Source organism: Asterias rubens, chromosome 18, assembly GCF_902459465.1.
Source record: "Asterias rubens chromosome 18, eAstRub1.3, whole genome shotgun sequence".
Classification (NCBI taxonomy): Eukaryota; Metazoa; Echinodermata; class Asteroidea; order Forcipulatida; family Asteriidae; genus Asterias; species Asterias rubens.
This window is the reverse complement of record NC_047079.1, coordinates 1,052,113-1,068,019: the sequence shown is the minus strand read 5'-3', so window position 1 is coordinate 1,068,019 and position 15,907 is coordinate 1,052,113. Positions and strand designations below refer to the sequence as shown.

The following is a 15,907-nucleotide window of genomic DNA, read 5'->3' as shown; positions in this document are numbered from 1 at the left end:
ATCGCGCGCCAAAAATCCACCCAAAACAATGGACGTGTTTTTTCCCTTCAAGCCTCGTTTTTGAATAATCATAATAGGGACAGAGAAGAAGGTGAAGTTCAATCCAATACAAAATTCACTAGAATTATCTTGAAAATTATGTTCTTTTCTAGGTCATGGATTATCTATACAATGGTGAAAGAGTTGGGATGATTGATAAAGGCGTTCCAGAGATATGGTTATTTCAATCGGATGGCATCATGTCCGACTTAATTTGTAAACAAGAGCTCAGAGGTATGTTAATCTTCAAGGCGGCCAAATAGATGGACGATCTGGACTTCAGTGGACTGAAGGGTTTTATTTTACGTGGTATGTTAACAAAACAAAACGCCCTTTTTAGGGCCAACGATAATTTGAGCTCTCGAAATCAACCATTAAAAGCACACAACTTCGTGAGACAAGGGTGTTTTTTCTTTAAATATAATCTCACAACTTCGACGACCAATTGATCTCAAATTTTCTCAGGTTTGTTATTTTATGCATATGTAGAGATACACCAAGTAAGAAGACTGGTTTTTGACAATTACCATTAGTGTCCACTGCTTTTAAATGAAACAGATGATCCAAATTTAGCTGGACATAAATGTTTTTATGCCATCAGATTGTTCAACAATTTATTTAGAATGGCCCCATCTAATGATTGTTTTTTTTTCATTACTCAACCGTTACACAGTGCACCATGCCATCGCGTAATCCTGTCATGAAAGATTACTAATATTTCAACAAAGGTGATTTTGGGGGCTGTCGCAACAAACTGGATAGACATTGACCCTTTGTATGCAACGACATGTTATTATACAGTGTTCTCTTTATGCGCTTTTGGAACCGTGCCAACTATACAGATGTGCAATGTTCGTGACTGTTGTTTCCATGGTAATACCGCACACTGATATGTTGAATATACGAAGCCATTTTTTTTAATATTATAAATCTTCCAGTCGCGTGTAAATTTTGGTTAAATATAATTGCAAAGAGCTAACCCTTTTTCCTTTTAATAGCCGTTGAATTTTAGTGAGGTTTTATCCACAGAACGGCCCTGAACTAAACGAGTCATACTCACGTTGTACCTAGGGAAACGGCTATACGCTTTTCAGCAGTAATGGTAAATTACAAAAATCACCCAGAGACACAAATATTGGACCATTTTCAACATTTCATAATAGCCATGACCTTTAAATCATTAACAGTTTAAGAAAAAGACTGTCAGTTTAGTTTTCATTGTTAAAATTTGATGCATGATTGTTTCTATTATTGAGCAACGCAACCATAAACGTATGCACATCTCCCGGAAGACCTTCGTAAACACTCGGTATGGTAGACGTGGGATGATGTGCATGCTGGTCTAGCTAGTGATCAAGTTTTATTACTAGCTATACTAGACCAGCATGCCCCTCATTCAATAGTCAGCGCTTGCAAAAAGGATGAGAAAATGTCTCATTTTTAACACCCGGTAAAAGTCAAGTTCGCCCTCTGCCGGTTAGTTTTTCCGATTTTGTATGTTATGGAGTGGGTTATTGCATTATTGGAAAAAGCTGTTCGTGAAACCAGACACAATAATTATTTCACACCAAAATCATGCGTACTTAATCTTGTGTTATAATGAATGCAAGGTTGTCCGAGAGAGGGCAAAGGTCTCCTTCTTTAAAGACATGTGCTTGTTTTTCAGAAACAGTGATTTCATTGGATACAATGATTTCATTGGATTAATGAGCAGTGACCTTGGCTTTCCATATGTATGTTTTGATTGGTCTGGTCAAGTGTTTACTACCATCCATATGAATAAAAGGAAGTAAAAGCTTTAAATGATAAGTATTTACTAGCTTGTTTTCTTTCTTAAAGACACTTGAAACCTGCGGTAATTGCAAAGACCAGTCTCATCACTTGTTGTATCTCAACATATGCACAAAATAAAAAACCTGTGAAAATTTCAGCTCATTTGGTCGTCGAAGTTGCGAGATAATAATGGAAAAAAAAGTCCATTGTCACACGAAGTTGTGTTTTTTCAGATGTTTGATTTCAGGACCTCATAATCTAATTGTGAGATCTCAAATTCGAGTTCAAATATGTTAGTGTAAACTAAATTCTTTTTCGAAAACTGTGTTTCTCACAATGCTTTTTACTTTACAGCTCCCCATTGCTTGTTACAAAAGTAAGTCTTTATTCTAAAACTTATTTTGAGAAATTACTCTTATTATGGTCTATTGCCTTTAAGCAGCTTATGAAATTCGGCTCTGGTGACGATTAGCAACACTATTCTTCAACTGACGGACTTAAATTTTCCTTCCTCGCAAATTATACGGAAGCGTTAACTGGACAGTTAGAAAACAATTAAGAAACTCATTCTTAGGATTCCCAATAATTATGAGTTTTATCTATTTTTTTCTGATTAGCCATCTGTCATAATTTTAACTTGAGCAAATTAAGCAGTTTTGAAATCGTATGCCAACAATTATTTTGAGTAGTTACCATTAGTGTCCACTGCCTTTAAAGCCATTATACACTTTCGGTAAACAGTATTATTGCCCAAGTCCCACACTTCGTGTATCACAACTTATATATAAAATAACAAACCTGTGAAAATTTAGGCTCAATCGGTCATCGGAGTCGGGAGAAAATAACGGAAAAACCCACTCTTGTTTTCGCGCGTTTCGCCGTGTCATGACATGTGTTTAAAATAAATCCGTAATTCTCGCTAACGAGAATTTATAATGTTTTACTGTTTTCTCAAAAAGTAAAGCATTTCATGGAATAATATTTCAAGAGAAGTCTTTCACCATTACCTTCTGTTAACCCTGTATATTATTACCACATACGACACAGAAACACTTTGGTTGATCAACAGAGTGGCCTGAGCAGCCTTTTATTTGTTTATGCTGCAATGAGCTAAGCCATAACAAAATGCTTGTATTTTATAAAACTTAACCAGATCTCCGGCAGTTGCCTGCCATCCGCAAGATCGTCTAAAATGTGTTTAATGCAAACCAATAAGCTGAACTGATTCCCGGTTGTCGCATCACACGCGAAATCAAAAGTAATAAATAAAGCAATTAAAGCCAAACTGATTTCCGGCAGTTGCATAAATCCGCGAAATCAACAACAGTTAATCAACCCATAGCAAAACTGACCTCCGGCCGTAGCTAAATCCGCGAGGTCGCCAAAACTACTACTGCATACAGGTTTCCGGACGAGGCTGTACCGCGAAACCAAAAGCGTTAAAATAAAAGGTTTGCAAAGGAACTTGAAATTAAAGCAAATATAGAACAGTTAAATAAACAGCACATATTCCCCGGTTGTTGGCAAATTAAGCCAACGCGCCTAAAATACGGTTCATCCCGTCAACGCAGAATACCATAGTTATAATAATGATAATACATTTAACAAAGACCCCAAAGTAGCAAATTATAACAGCTGAATGAATATACCTGAGGACTATTGAGGTGTAAACAATGAAATACCGCCACACGGTCATCGCGATGACCGCTGCCAAAATAGCCTCAAGATTAATTCAGTTGGGTATAACTTTTATGGAAATAAAGTGCGAAGTGCATCATTAAAATTTGGAATCAAGAAATGACAAGCTGTGTTAGAAAGGTGGATGCCGTCGTGGATAAATAATTCACGATTCGACCACACTATTTGAGGATGGTTAATCAAACCACCGGGCGAGGACCTAAACTATGGTGTTCTATAAAGGATCTGTTTTCTCGTGCGTGTGGAGAGGTCCCTCGTGCGTGTGAGCAAATCCTCGTGCCTGTGAGCAAACCCTCGTGTGTGTGAGCAAATCCTCGTGTGTGTGAGCAAATCCTCGTGCGTGTGAGCAAAACCCTCGTGCCTGTGAGCAAAACACGAGGGTTTTGCTCACACACACGAGGATTTTGCTCACACACACACGAGGGTTTTGCTCACACACACGAGGGTTTTGCTCACACATACGAGGGTTTGCTCACACACACGAGGGTTTTGCTCACACGCACGAGGGTTTGCTCACAGGCACGAGGATTTGCTCACACACACGAGGGTTTTGCTCACACGCACGAGGGTTTTGCTTACACACACGAGGGTTTTGCTCACACACACGAGGGTTTTGCTCACACACACGAGGGTTTTGCTCACACACACGAGGGTTTTGCTCACACACACGAGGGTTTTGCTCACACACACGAGGGTTTGCTCACACACACGAGGATTTTGCTCACACACACGAGGGTTTGCTCACACGCACGAGGGTTTGCTTACAGGCACGAGGATTTGCTCACACACACGAGGGTTTTGCTCACACGCACGATGGTTTTGCTCACAGGCACGAGGGTTTTGCTTACACGCACGAGGGTTTTGCTCACACGCACGAGGATTTGCTCACACGCACGAGGGTTTTGCTCACAGGCGCGACGGTTTTGCTCACAGGCACGACGGTTTTGCTCACAGGCACGACGGTTTTGCTCACACGCACGAGGATTTGCTCACACGCACGAGGGTTTGCTCACAGGCACGAGGATTTGCTCACACGTACGAGGGTTTTGCTCACAGGCACGAGGGTTTTGCTCACACGCACGAGGATTTGCTCACACACACGAGGGTTTGCTCACAGGCACGAGGGTTTTGCTCACAGGCACGAGGGTTTTGCTCACACGCACGAGGGTTTTGCTCACACGCACGAGGGTTTTGCTCACACGCACGAGGGTTTTGCTCACACGCACGAGGATTTGCTCACACGCACGAGGGTTTGCTCACAGGCACAAGGATTTGCTCACACACACGAGGGTTTGCTCACACACACGAGGGTTTTGCTCACACGCAAGAGGGTTTGCTCACACGCACGAGGGTTTGCTCACACACACGAGGGTTTTGCTCACACGCACGAGGGTTTGCTCACACGCACGAGGGTTTGCTCACACACACGAGGGTTTTGCTCACACACACGATGGTTTTGCTCACAGGCACGAGGGTTTGCTCACAGGCACGAGGATTTGCTCACACACACACGAGGGTTTTGCTCACAGGCACGACGGTTTTGCTCACACGCACGAGGATTTGCTCACACGCACGAGGGTTTGCTCACAGGCACGAGGATTTGCTCACACGTACGAGGGTTTTGCTCACAGGCACGAGGGTTTTGCTCACACGCACGAGGATTTGCTCACACACACGAGGGTTTGCTCACAGGCACGAGGGTTTTGCTCACACGCACGAGGGTTTGCTCACACACACGAGGGTTTGCTCACACGCACGAGGATTTGCTCACACACACGAGGGTTTGCTCACAGGCACGAGGGTTTTGCTCACACGCACGAGGGTTTTGCTCACACGCACGAGGGTTTTGCTCACACGCACGAGGATTTGCTCACACGTACGAGGGTTTTGCTCACAGGCACGAGGGTTTTGCTCACACGCACGAGGATTTGCTCACACACACGAGGGTTTGCTCACAGGCACGAGGGTTTTGCTCACACGCACGAGGGTTTTGCTCACACGCACGAGGGTTTTGCTCACACGCACGAGGATTTGCTCACACACACGAGGGTTTGCTCACAGGCACGAGGATTTGCTCACACGCACGAGAAAACAGATAAGTGTCCATACTTAACAGACCACCCACATTACGAATGATGGCCCGCCTCGCCCGCTCAATCTTGTTTTGTTTGACCGCCCCAGTATATTTTTTTTAAAGGCTGCTCAGACAAAAGTGATCAAGCCAGCACAGACCGACTATCAAGGAATGCAAGGCACCGTCCAAGGGGGTCAATTGGACGAAAGGCGAGGCAATAAACCAAATGCCCGGGCCAGACCGGTGACAGATTGAGCACACAGGTCCCGCGACAAGCCCGCCTGACTGTCTAACGGTAATAAAATATTTGAAGCACAAAGTTTTGGCCTCAAATTTATTATTTGTAAATCTGTGATTTTTTTTTCTGTACCGAAAGTGTATAAAGAAAAGAATGAAAACACAACAAGACATAACAATGTTCAATATTAAGGCAATGTGCTTTATTTCAATCAATACAGATGCAATGCAAAAAGTGACGAGCTCCAGCTACGATATACAGTTAAACACAAGTCATTCTGAAAAATAGTAAAACCAGCCTATGATAAGAAAATGCTTTTAAAGGCGCAAAGGGAATAAGGATAGAGTGCTTTGGAAAAATCATTAGTATAAAATACACACATTTCAATCGTTGGAGATATAATGGTTTAACTTAATATTGAAAGTGAAAACAACTTTTTTACCCTACGCTAAAAGTTAAGTGCTGAAAATACGGATTTGTAATAAGTTTTAAAATTTACAAGTTTCAATGAGTGTTTCGAACAGTTTTTGTTTATACATTTAAAATTTCAAATAATAATGTTTAGTGTATTTGAAAAACAAATAAGAAGGTGCGGTGTACCATGTGCTGAGCTTTTACATTGATGATAGTCACAGACTATAGTTACATTTACTGCCACATGAATAGAAACACTCTATGGCTTGATTGGTTCCTAGACGTCTCGACATACCCTGCAAAGTTTGAGTCAATTAATTAAAATTGAAGAAAGAACAAAAGGAATACAAAATATCGCATTTTTTTTTTTATCAATATTGTGGTTTTCTAGAAAAGGTACATGTGGGTTAACAATACTCTCTACAAAGTTCAAGCTTGTAATAAATAAAGTGACAACTGTATCACCCATAAATGTAATAAAAACCATAAATGTAATATCAACCATAAATGTAATAAAAAAACAACCATAAATGTAGTATCACAACAACAAGTACCTGTTTTTAATCTTGTTTATATCTCCGAAAACAAAAGTTCACATGGCTAAAATGATCTTGCCCAGTGGTCAATGTTGAATAAATGTTGGGCTCACACTTAAAGTGCAAATCAACATTTGTATCATGTAAATACTTCGTCCTGAAAATAGAATTGGTTATATTCATCTATTGTACCAACCCTTTCGAATTTCTTCGTTGACAACCAAACGGTTAGAACAATGTGCTATTCACAATAACAATAAACATAATATGCCAAAAAATGCGTGGTTATGCTTTTACTTTGCTCAGTGGCACGGTCAGCCATTTTGTGGAGTAAAACATTATTTTGTGATGGCGTGCAGTGTCAGTTCAAGGCGTAAAATGAAAACCATGCAATTTAGAAGCTCATTTTTGTGGATCATTATATTCGTCTTTACAGTTTCAAATGCTTTTCATAGACTAACTCGCCCACATCAGAAACGTGTCCTTCGAATATGTACGTGCAGATCTTCAGGGAGTTATTGTATGGCGATATCAAATATCAGTAGCTGAAGGAGACACCAATGTACGAACCCTCTGAGATACCCGTGTATTGACAGACCTTGAGGTAATTATCAAACTATAATTGCTCCCCTCTCATGAATATTACATTTAGGTCGATCAGTGTCTTATTTCAAAATATGCACTTAGTGACTCACTAGAAGGACAAGTTACAAAATAGTTCAATACTTCAACGATTAGACGATTATGAAAGATAACAAATTCAAAGCTCACATGCAGAATGACAAACTTAACTTGAATAGCGTTCCATCAGCGTCCCAATCAAGGTAAACTAACGTTTTGTTATTATTTGATAAGCGCTTGCACAGTACACCTTATGTCAGCTTGTTAGTAAGGAATGTTATTGGAAAAGAAAATATGAATAGAATTATTTTGAAAGTCAAATAGTGGTGCACCTTTAACTGCTTCAACGTTCAACGTCAAAAGATTACACGAGATAGTGTTTGTACAAAATCCTTAAACACAGCCCGATGATAACGTGTTTTTTACGTTATCTGAGAGTACTGAATTTAGATTGCATCTTTTGTGGGACGTCAATAATTTGTCACAAACATCGCACACTATTGAAGTGACCTTCATCTACATTTTATTGTGCGATTATCATTTGAAATGTCAAATATGCAGGTATCATAAATTGTTCATTCAATGCAGTTATAAACGACTGTTATATATTTATATATTATATATTTAACTATTTTGTTTAAAAATGTAGCAGGCTTATGGCATGGCGTTTTACGTTAGAATGGCAATTCACACACAACCAATAACTGGTATTTCAGGCTATCGTGATATATTAATTAATAATATACAATAATAGTCAGCTTGATGATAATATGATGAATGAATGAAGTTCATAGTCTACGTCTGTAAACAAAAACGTGATTTCTTTAGTCGTGCTTAGTGCTTTTCAATGCGTAAAGGTGAGATAATTATAAAGTAGGATTTGATATAATTATTCATACACACAGTTTTGAGATTATAACCTGTTTAACATGGTAAGTTCACTGACTAGCACCCAGAGAGATTCGCATGGATTGGACAGTATTACTTGAATAGAAACGAAGCAGACACAGGCCCTTTTCGAATCCACGGCTTCGGCTCCAGATTTGGCCCAGGTCTAGCTTGGCCCGCGTTTTTTTGACAATATTGCGCGTGCTTTGCGTATGGGCTCAGGGCTTCGTACGGAGCCTGAAGCCGAATCCAAAGCCGAAGCCGTGTTTTCGAAAAGTCCCTTACTCATATTAATATAGATCATAAATATAAAACTTCTTGGGACGAGTCCGAGGCGACGGGCTCCATCATGATCCTCTCCGACCGTGATCTTTTGTATCTTTCCCGCATGTCTTTCGCCGATGTCCTGCCCGCCCCGGCCGAGTTAGCCCGAGGTCGCCGTGCCTGGCTCACCCAACTGTCGCCCCCACCGTTGACTTTGTTCGATAGGGCTTCTTTTACCTTTGCCATGTCTGTCATCTCCATACTGCTGTTGTCATCAGTCTGATCTCGTGAGTTTTCTCGCGATTTGGCGTCTGAGTCATCGCTACACGCGAAATCACACACGAAGTCTCGTGTTTCTGATAGATCACTCTTGTCGCCTATTTGAACAGACTCGTTGTGCTGTGGATCTTGTGAGACTTTAATCTCGACGCCATTTTCGTGTGGCTCGAGAGCCTTCGGGAGCTCATCAGGTGATTCAACAACTGGCGTTTTAGGATCAGGAACAGAGTCTGGCATTTCAGGACAATCCTTTCCATCTAATGACGCTTGGGGCGCCGGTCGAGCATTGACTTGTTCGATGACGATCATGTCCATGTCATACTCAATTGATGCATCAATGGATGGAAAAGCGTCTATTTTCGACACTATGCTACTTTCCCTTGATGTTATATACTCACTGTGTTCTGACATGGCACCGTCTTCCGTATCAGTATCACTCATAATACTGTTAAACGCAGAAAACCCAGAAGATTCCTCCTTGAGAATCTCATTTTTAAGCCACTGATCTTCCTGCGAGAGGGCGCTTCCGTCTGCATCGCTGTCTAAGTGTTTCACAGGGCTCCTCTTAGATCGTTTCTTGTCTTTTGATTTTCTCTTTTGTTTCTTTCCTTGTTTCGTTGTAATACTTGGCGAAGCGTAGTTTTGTGCAAAAGGCTTGTCCGGAATGAACTCTTCCTCGTTTTGGTCACTCATAATACTGTTGTAAAGATACTTATGGATTGGTGTGTGCGTTGAGCCGGCGTCATGTATTTCCTCAGAATCCTCTTCCGGAATATCGTACAAGTCTCCAGATCCTTGCTTACCAGACATATCCCGTAAATCAAACCGACTTGACTTCGCACCTTGACCCTCCGTAGTGCTTTGACCTTTGACCGGTGATATCTGCACACTGTACGCGCTGCCTTCCTTTTCTAAGGGAACCGAACTCCTCCGTTTTTTCTTCGTACGTTGATCGTGTGACGACATAGTTGCGTCACAGCTCTGAGAAGTGACAAGGGTGCCGTTCCGGATGTGATGGTCCTGCTCCTCATTGCCACTTAATCCATGCTTAGGTTTGCTCCGTTCAGTTTTATCGGAGTCTGTTTTGTACCCGGAACTTTTTAACCCACCGTTTTCAATATCAACCATGACCGTATGAACGGTCTGCTCGTTCGGGTCGTCACTCGGCTTGCCTTTCCTTCCGGAAACATGATCACGTGGTCGTGCATTCCGTTGCAGTTTTCGGTGATGGTTCCGGAGGCTATCCGCTCTGTCAACAGACAGGAACTGATCGCTGAAACTATCCCTAGATGACATGTTATCCACACTTCCCTGTGATTGATTCCTTCTTGGTCCCTTATGAGCGAGCCACTGAGCTCGCCTCTCTTTCGAGGACATGGATTTGCTCTTACTCTTTCCGCCATCTTCCTCGAGAATATAAGCCTCGTTATCAAAATCTAATGATTCTTGATCCCGGTCGAAGCTTCGCATATCACGGTCCATTGATGACGTAATGCCGTACTCCAAGGCATGTTCATCGTCCATGTCAATTGAGAATGAGAGGTCGCTGAAGTTGGGGTAATGGTTCCCATAGTCAACCCCATCATCTGAGAAGTTATCCAAAGAGTCAATGGTATCCTGCCGCTGAATACCTCCTGTCAAGAATAAATATACGGAACCAGTAAATTATTGTCACCTTGTGTTCTGACTTCACTACAGGACCCAAATTCATAGAGCTGCTTAAGCAAGGGTTTATGCTTAGCAATTTTCTGCTAAGCAAAGATCAGCATGCAGGATACTAGTCGTCACATGTTGTACACGTAAGATGGTATTTAAGCTGATATCATATTCTGATAAGCATTATTGTGTTGTACTTAGCAACTTCTTTTTTGCGTAAGCAGCTCTAGTCAATTTGACCCAGCTGTCATGGTTTGAGTTTGGTGTATCTAAATAAAAAGCGCCACCAAGAGTTTGCAATCAGTTAAAGTTTTTACAGAGTTTGAGTACAAAGAGTTTGCAAATAATTGGTTTTAAGAAGAACGTATTTTTTCTATAAATTCCCTAAAATTAAAGTCAAAGTGAGAACTGCGGTTTATTACGTAGCAGATAACATTATTAAAAATATAAAACATTTTTCTTGACATAAACTGAAAATATTGTAAATCTATTTTCCCGATCTTACGTTTATATTTAAGTGTCTAGCTGAGAAGCTTTTTGAAAGCCTGCCGAATCACGATCCAGTATAATGTGCCAAAATTTGAAAGGATCTGAACTTAATCTAATTTTCTGTATTTCCCTCACCTCTCACGCAGTGTTGCCGTTTGGCTTGGTGTTCGGCATGTTTTCATTAAAATTAGGGTAGCATATTGAAACAACCAGCTTTCATGTGCACTTCGTTGTTACATTCAAACTACTTGTGACTATTAAGAATGTTAAACCAAGTCCAAAAAAGCCACAGCGTGCCTTAATTAAGATACAGCGCACCCAGTCGTCCATATACGTTATAAAGCCGAATCTAGGTAAGAGGCCCATTCGAAAAAGCTGTTTAGGAGAAAACATTGGTTGACAAAACTCTTTGCTAAGCAAACAGTTAGTGGGCAACAGTCACAACAATGTGAACTTGATGTAATTGTGGCTGGTAACCTGTTTATGCTAAGCAAAACTATTATGTGGTTAGCTTGTTTATACAGGCTGGTATGAAACTTGGCCACGGGGACGCTAAGCTATGCACATTTTCTGGCACATGAAGTTGTTTAGCAGATTGACCCACGATTCATACTTCCTGCGCATGCGATACGAATCTTGACGTCACAAGACTCTTCCCAGCTAATGTTTTGCAGGGGTTGAGCACATTAAATTACACTCCTCCGAATAATTCGTTGCAAATTTGTGATTTGTGACGTCAAAATAAGTATCGCTTTCGAGTTCGCAGGAAGTATTAACCGGATTGAGGCATTACAAGTGTGAGATTCATATAATGACTTGTGTCGCACAACCTTAGACATTTGAGGTCAAAGGTAAATACATGAATCGTCTACTGGAAGTGCACAGCACCCTTAACCGAAACTAATCTACCTCAATGATTGAGTATACTCAGCTATGGTGATACACGAGACCTAGCGACTCTCAAGTACTCTCTTGAATGACATATCAAACAATAACTAGGATACAAAATAGAGCTATGATTGATGCACTTGTAATTATTATAATTTTTTGATAATTTTGAAGCGTGTGGCTGGTTTTATTGTTCAGAGAGTATGCGCAGATCATGAGTTGCACGGTATACCCCTTGCATATATTGCATACACCAAACTTAATATCCAAACTATGGTGTCTAGAAAATTACAACCAAACTGAAGTGGCTTTCGACTACAGTTGAAGAAACAAAATCCAATCAATGATCAACATAGAGCCATAATAAAAACAGTTATTTAAGGAAGAAAATCAAAAACTGTATTGTGAAAACAGACTTAACTATTGGTGTTATAAATTTATAGCAATGTAGGCAACAAAAAATATGTTTTTTTGTTATAATCAAATTCAAAGGAGTGACAAAATACGCTACTTATGATTTCTTGAGAACGAGGTGGATGAAATGAATGCGTATTCATATATTAAGCCAGCATTGTATTTTCCTCATAAAAGGACATTTCTGATTTTAGTTCTGATTTCAGACTTTTCAAAGAAAGTGAAATAAGTCAGGTTCTTTGATCTTCTTCTCTGGTGTAATGGATATTGTTCATACAAGCTCATTTGATTCTAGAACTCTAGGGGTAATCAAAAGGTGGAATTATCATTATTTCAATGTACAAGCTAAAGATCTGCCCAGTTTCAGACTTTGAGCAGTGACTTTCTTGGAAAAAGCCGACCAACATAAATGGAATGCTTAAAAAAGTGATGACCTTTCATTGCTTGAAACATTCTATAATAGGTCTGACTTTAAGCCTATTGGACGAAACAATCTGCTAAGGACCATCTATCTGCTTCATGTCCATTAGCCGCATATAAACAATTTAGCAGGTTAGATGTAATTTGTGAATTGTGCACAGTTATTATGAAAAAGTTATTATGAAAAAGTTATTATATAGGGTGCGTTCGATTAGCTTCGCTGGGTCTACCCCGCGGTGCTCACTCGGGTGAGCCCCTGACAAGAGCTAAACGAACGATCACTCACCGCTCTTGTAGTGACGTCATGCAACTCGGGCCAGCCCCCAAGTGACCCACTCTACAAGCAGGGAACTGTGAGCTGACCCTGGAATGACGTCACAGCTATTCAAACGCACCGAGGGAAGACCGGGGTCGACCCACCGACCCGCGGAAGCTAAACGAACGCACCCATACTTTTCACTTTGAAACAGCATCATCTGAACAAAATTCGTTTATAAAGAAAAATAAATGATTCCGGCGAAAATAGGGCCATGCAACTTGAAGTACTTTAAACTCTAAACGTACTCTTCCAAAAATCAAAGCTGCATCAACACCTTTATATGAGTTTCTCCGTAACTTGATATTTGGAATGATTGTACTTGTTTGTTCATTCACGCACGCCCGCACATTGGGGGGGGGGGGGGGGGTTGTACTGTTAAACACTGCCAGTTCCTGTCTTGAGATGAAACTATGTTTTTAATCTTCTATTGGAGGATTATTTCAAAAAGGGAAAGGAAGCCCGAAATCAACATCATTATTACCGCCGTTGACCACACCTCCCACAGTGGCGGATGAGAAGTGTTGCAACGTAGGCTCCCCTCAAAATAGGATTTGGCAGTTTTCAGTACAGAACAATAGGCCGCCCTGGCCGCTAGTCTTACCGACTGTAGTGTCTGTCACGCTGCTGTCTGAGCATCCACACGCCTCGGCTAGGCACATCCCAAGCTTAGTATAGCTCTTCCGGTATCGTTGACATATGAGACATAGCAGGATTGGGTTGAGAAGAGTGACACTTATGGCACACCACATGATGCTGGCTGGCATCCAATCCTTCTGGGGCTCATCCCTCGTCAATGCAACCATGCTGATTACCTGAGAATGAAAACAACCAAGTGTTGAACTTAAAAATGGAAGTTTTACTCATGCCGACTTTTCGTTCATCAGATAGCTGCTATCCACCACTTGAAATGACGTCATGCACGGCTACTGTCTGTAATTTGGGGAGTTATTTATTATTGTTATACCACCGTTATTATATAAATTTTATTGGTCGAGAGTCTAACATATGGATATTAATAAAACCTTCATACAAAATGGCAGACATTTTTAATATGCTCGTATCATGGGTTTGTGTTCCCCTATTAATGGTTGCAAACTAGAAAGACAATTAATTAGTATGTCCAAAAGCAATCATGTACTATTCCTTCAGGAATATCCTATCAGCATTACAGTGTGTATTCAAGTCACCTTGAATCCAGATTGAAATAATTTCCAATTTAAAATCAGTAGAAGAGATCCACAGGGGGAATGTACCGCTGTTTGTCTTTGGTGTTATTTGAATCAGACAGAATGAGTTGTGCTTATTAGTATACACATAATGAATGTTTATGAGTGCAATGGTGCGAATATGTTCATGAGTTGAAAGATGGTATACACATAATGAATGTTTATGAGTGCAATGGTGCGAATATGTTCATGAGTTGAAAGATGGAATGTTCTATTCAACGAGGCGGAGCCGAGTTGAATGGAACATTCCAGCTTTCAACGAATGAACATATTCGCACCATTGCACGAATGAAAAACATTCATTATTTGTTTTATATAACATCCAAGTAGAACTTTGTCATTTTGATTGAAAGAAACAACTTCCAAAACAAACAATTTCAACTGTAGAAGCCGAATGCTTAATTTTACTATGCTTTCTTGCAGTAACACCTGCTGCGTTACCAAAGACACGCGCACGCAGTGATGTTTTTACTCAGCTTTTTCGTTCCATCCGAAAAGTACCATTGCACGCTGGCAGCGTGCCAGCGTGCAATGGTACTTTTCGGATGGAACGAAAAAGCACGGCGAGTGACTCAGCGTGCAATGGTACTTTTATTTGCTATCACGTGACGGACAATCCTCCAATCAAATGGCAAGGATCTGCTTGGGTGTTATATAAAATGTTCTATTCAACGAGGCGGAGCCGAGTTGAATGGAACATTCCAGCTTTCAACGAATGAACATATTCGCACCATTGCACGAATGAAAAACATTCATTATTTGTTTTATATAACATCCAAGTAGATCTTTGTCATTTTGATTGAAAGATACAACTTTCAAAACAAACAATTTCAACTGTAGAAGCTGAATGCTAGTAATTTTACTATGCCTTCTTGCAGTAACACCTGCTGCGTTACCAAAGACACGCGCACGCAGTGATGTTTTTACTCAGCTTTTTCGTTCCATCCGAAAAGTACCATTGCACGCTGCCAGCGTGCAATGGTACTTTTCGGATGGAACGAAAAAGCACGGTGAGTGACTCAGCGTGCAATGGTACTTTTATTTCTATCACGTGACGGACAATCCTCCAATCACATGGCAAGGATCTGCTTGGGTGTTATATAATACTGGCTAATTATGGTTAAATCTGAGTATTCAAGCCAATGCTTGATATGATTGGTTTTGGTATTGTGTAAAGGTTTGTAAAGACACTGGACACCCTTGGTTGTCAAAGGTTCTCACTTGGTGTATCCAAGAATATGCCTAAAACAACAAATTTATGAAAATAAATTAAAGGTAAATAACTGGAAAAGGATATTGCGCCCTCTGTTGAGTATAATATTTTGACTTCATGGTTCTGAAAGTTGCATTATAGAACAGGTGTTAACCATGTTGGCGTCTGTATGTCGACGGCGAAGAGGTTCATGTACTTTATAACGTGCTGTTGCAGAGACTTAGCCACTTACAGGAAAAATAGAAAGCTACACAATGTTATGAATTATTAAAACATAATTTCGTTTGAATTAACGTCTAGCTGTGCGTCAAGGACCCCGAAGTGTTACAAATCGGCAGTTAACATTATTATAATTATATTGTTCTCCTGAATTTTTTATGAAGAGAATAGGTCAGTGCTAAATTGAGAGATTGAGCCTTGTACTTTATCCCCGCGTTTGAAAAGCTTAAACTTATTAT

General features: G+C 40.6%; 1 protein-coding gene across 2 annotated transcripts in view; it reads right to left on the bottom strand.

Annotated features, from left to right (window-relative positions):
* Positions 1–6,392: 6,392 nt before the first annotated feature.
* Positions 6,393–15,907, bottom strand: part of LOC117302503 — a 28,467-nt gene continuing 18,952 nt past the window's right edge. Inside the window, exons 1-3 of one of the 2 annotated variants that reach the window (XM_033786466.1) lie at positions 14,198–14,299; positions 13,612–13,822; positions 6,393–10,458 (exon numbers count right to left, since the gene is read on the bottom strand). In XM_033786466.1, the coding sequence (XP_033642357.1) occupies positions 8,582–10,458; positions 13,612–13,813 (2,079 nt within the window). In that variant the 5' untranslated portion in view covers positions 13,814–13,822; positions 14,198–14,299 and the 3' untranslated portion in view covers positions 6,393–8,581. Of the gene's footprint in view, positions 10,459–13,611; positions 13,823–14,197; positions 14,300–15,907 lie in introns of those variants that run through there. The other variant, XM_033786465.1, reaches the window with a different exon arrangement.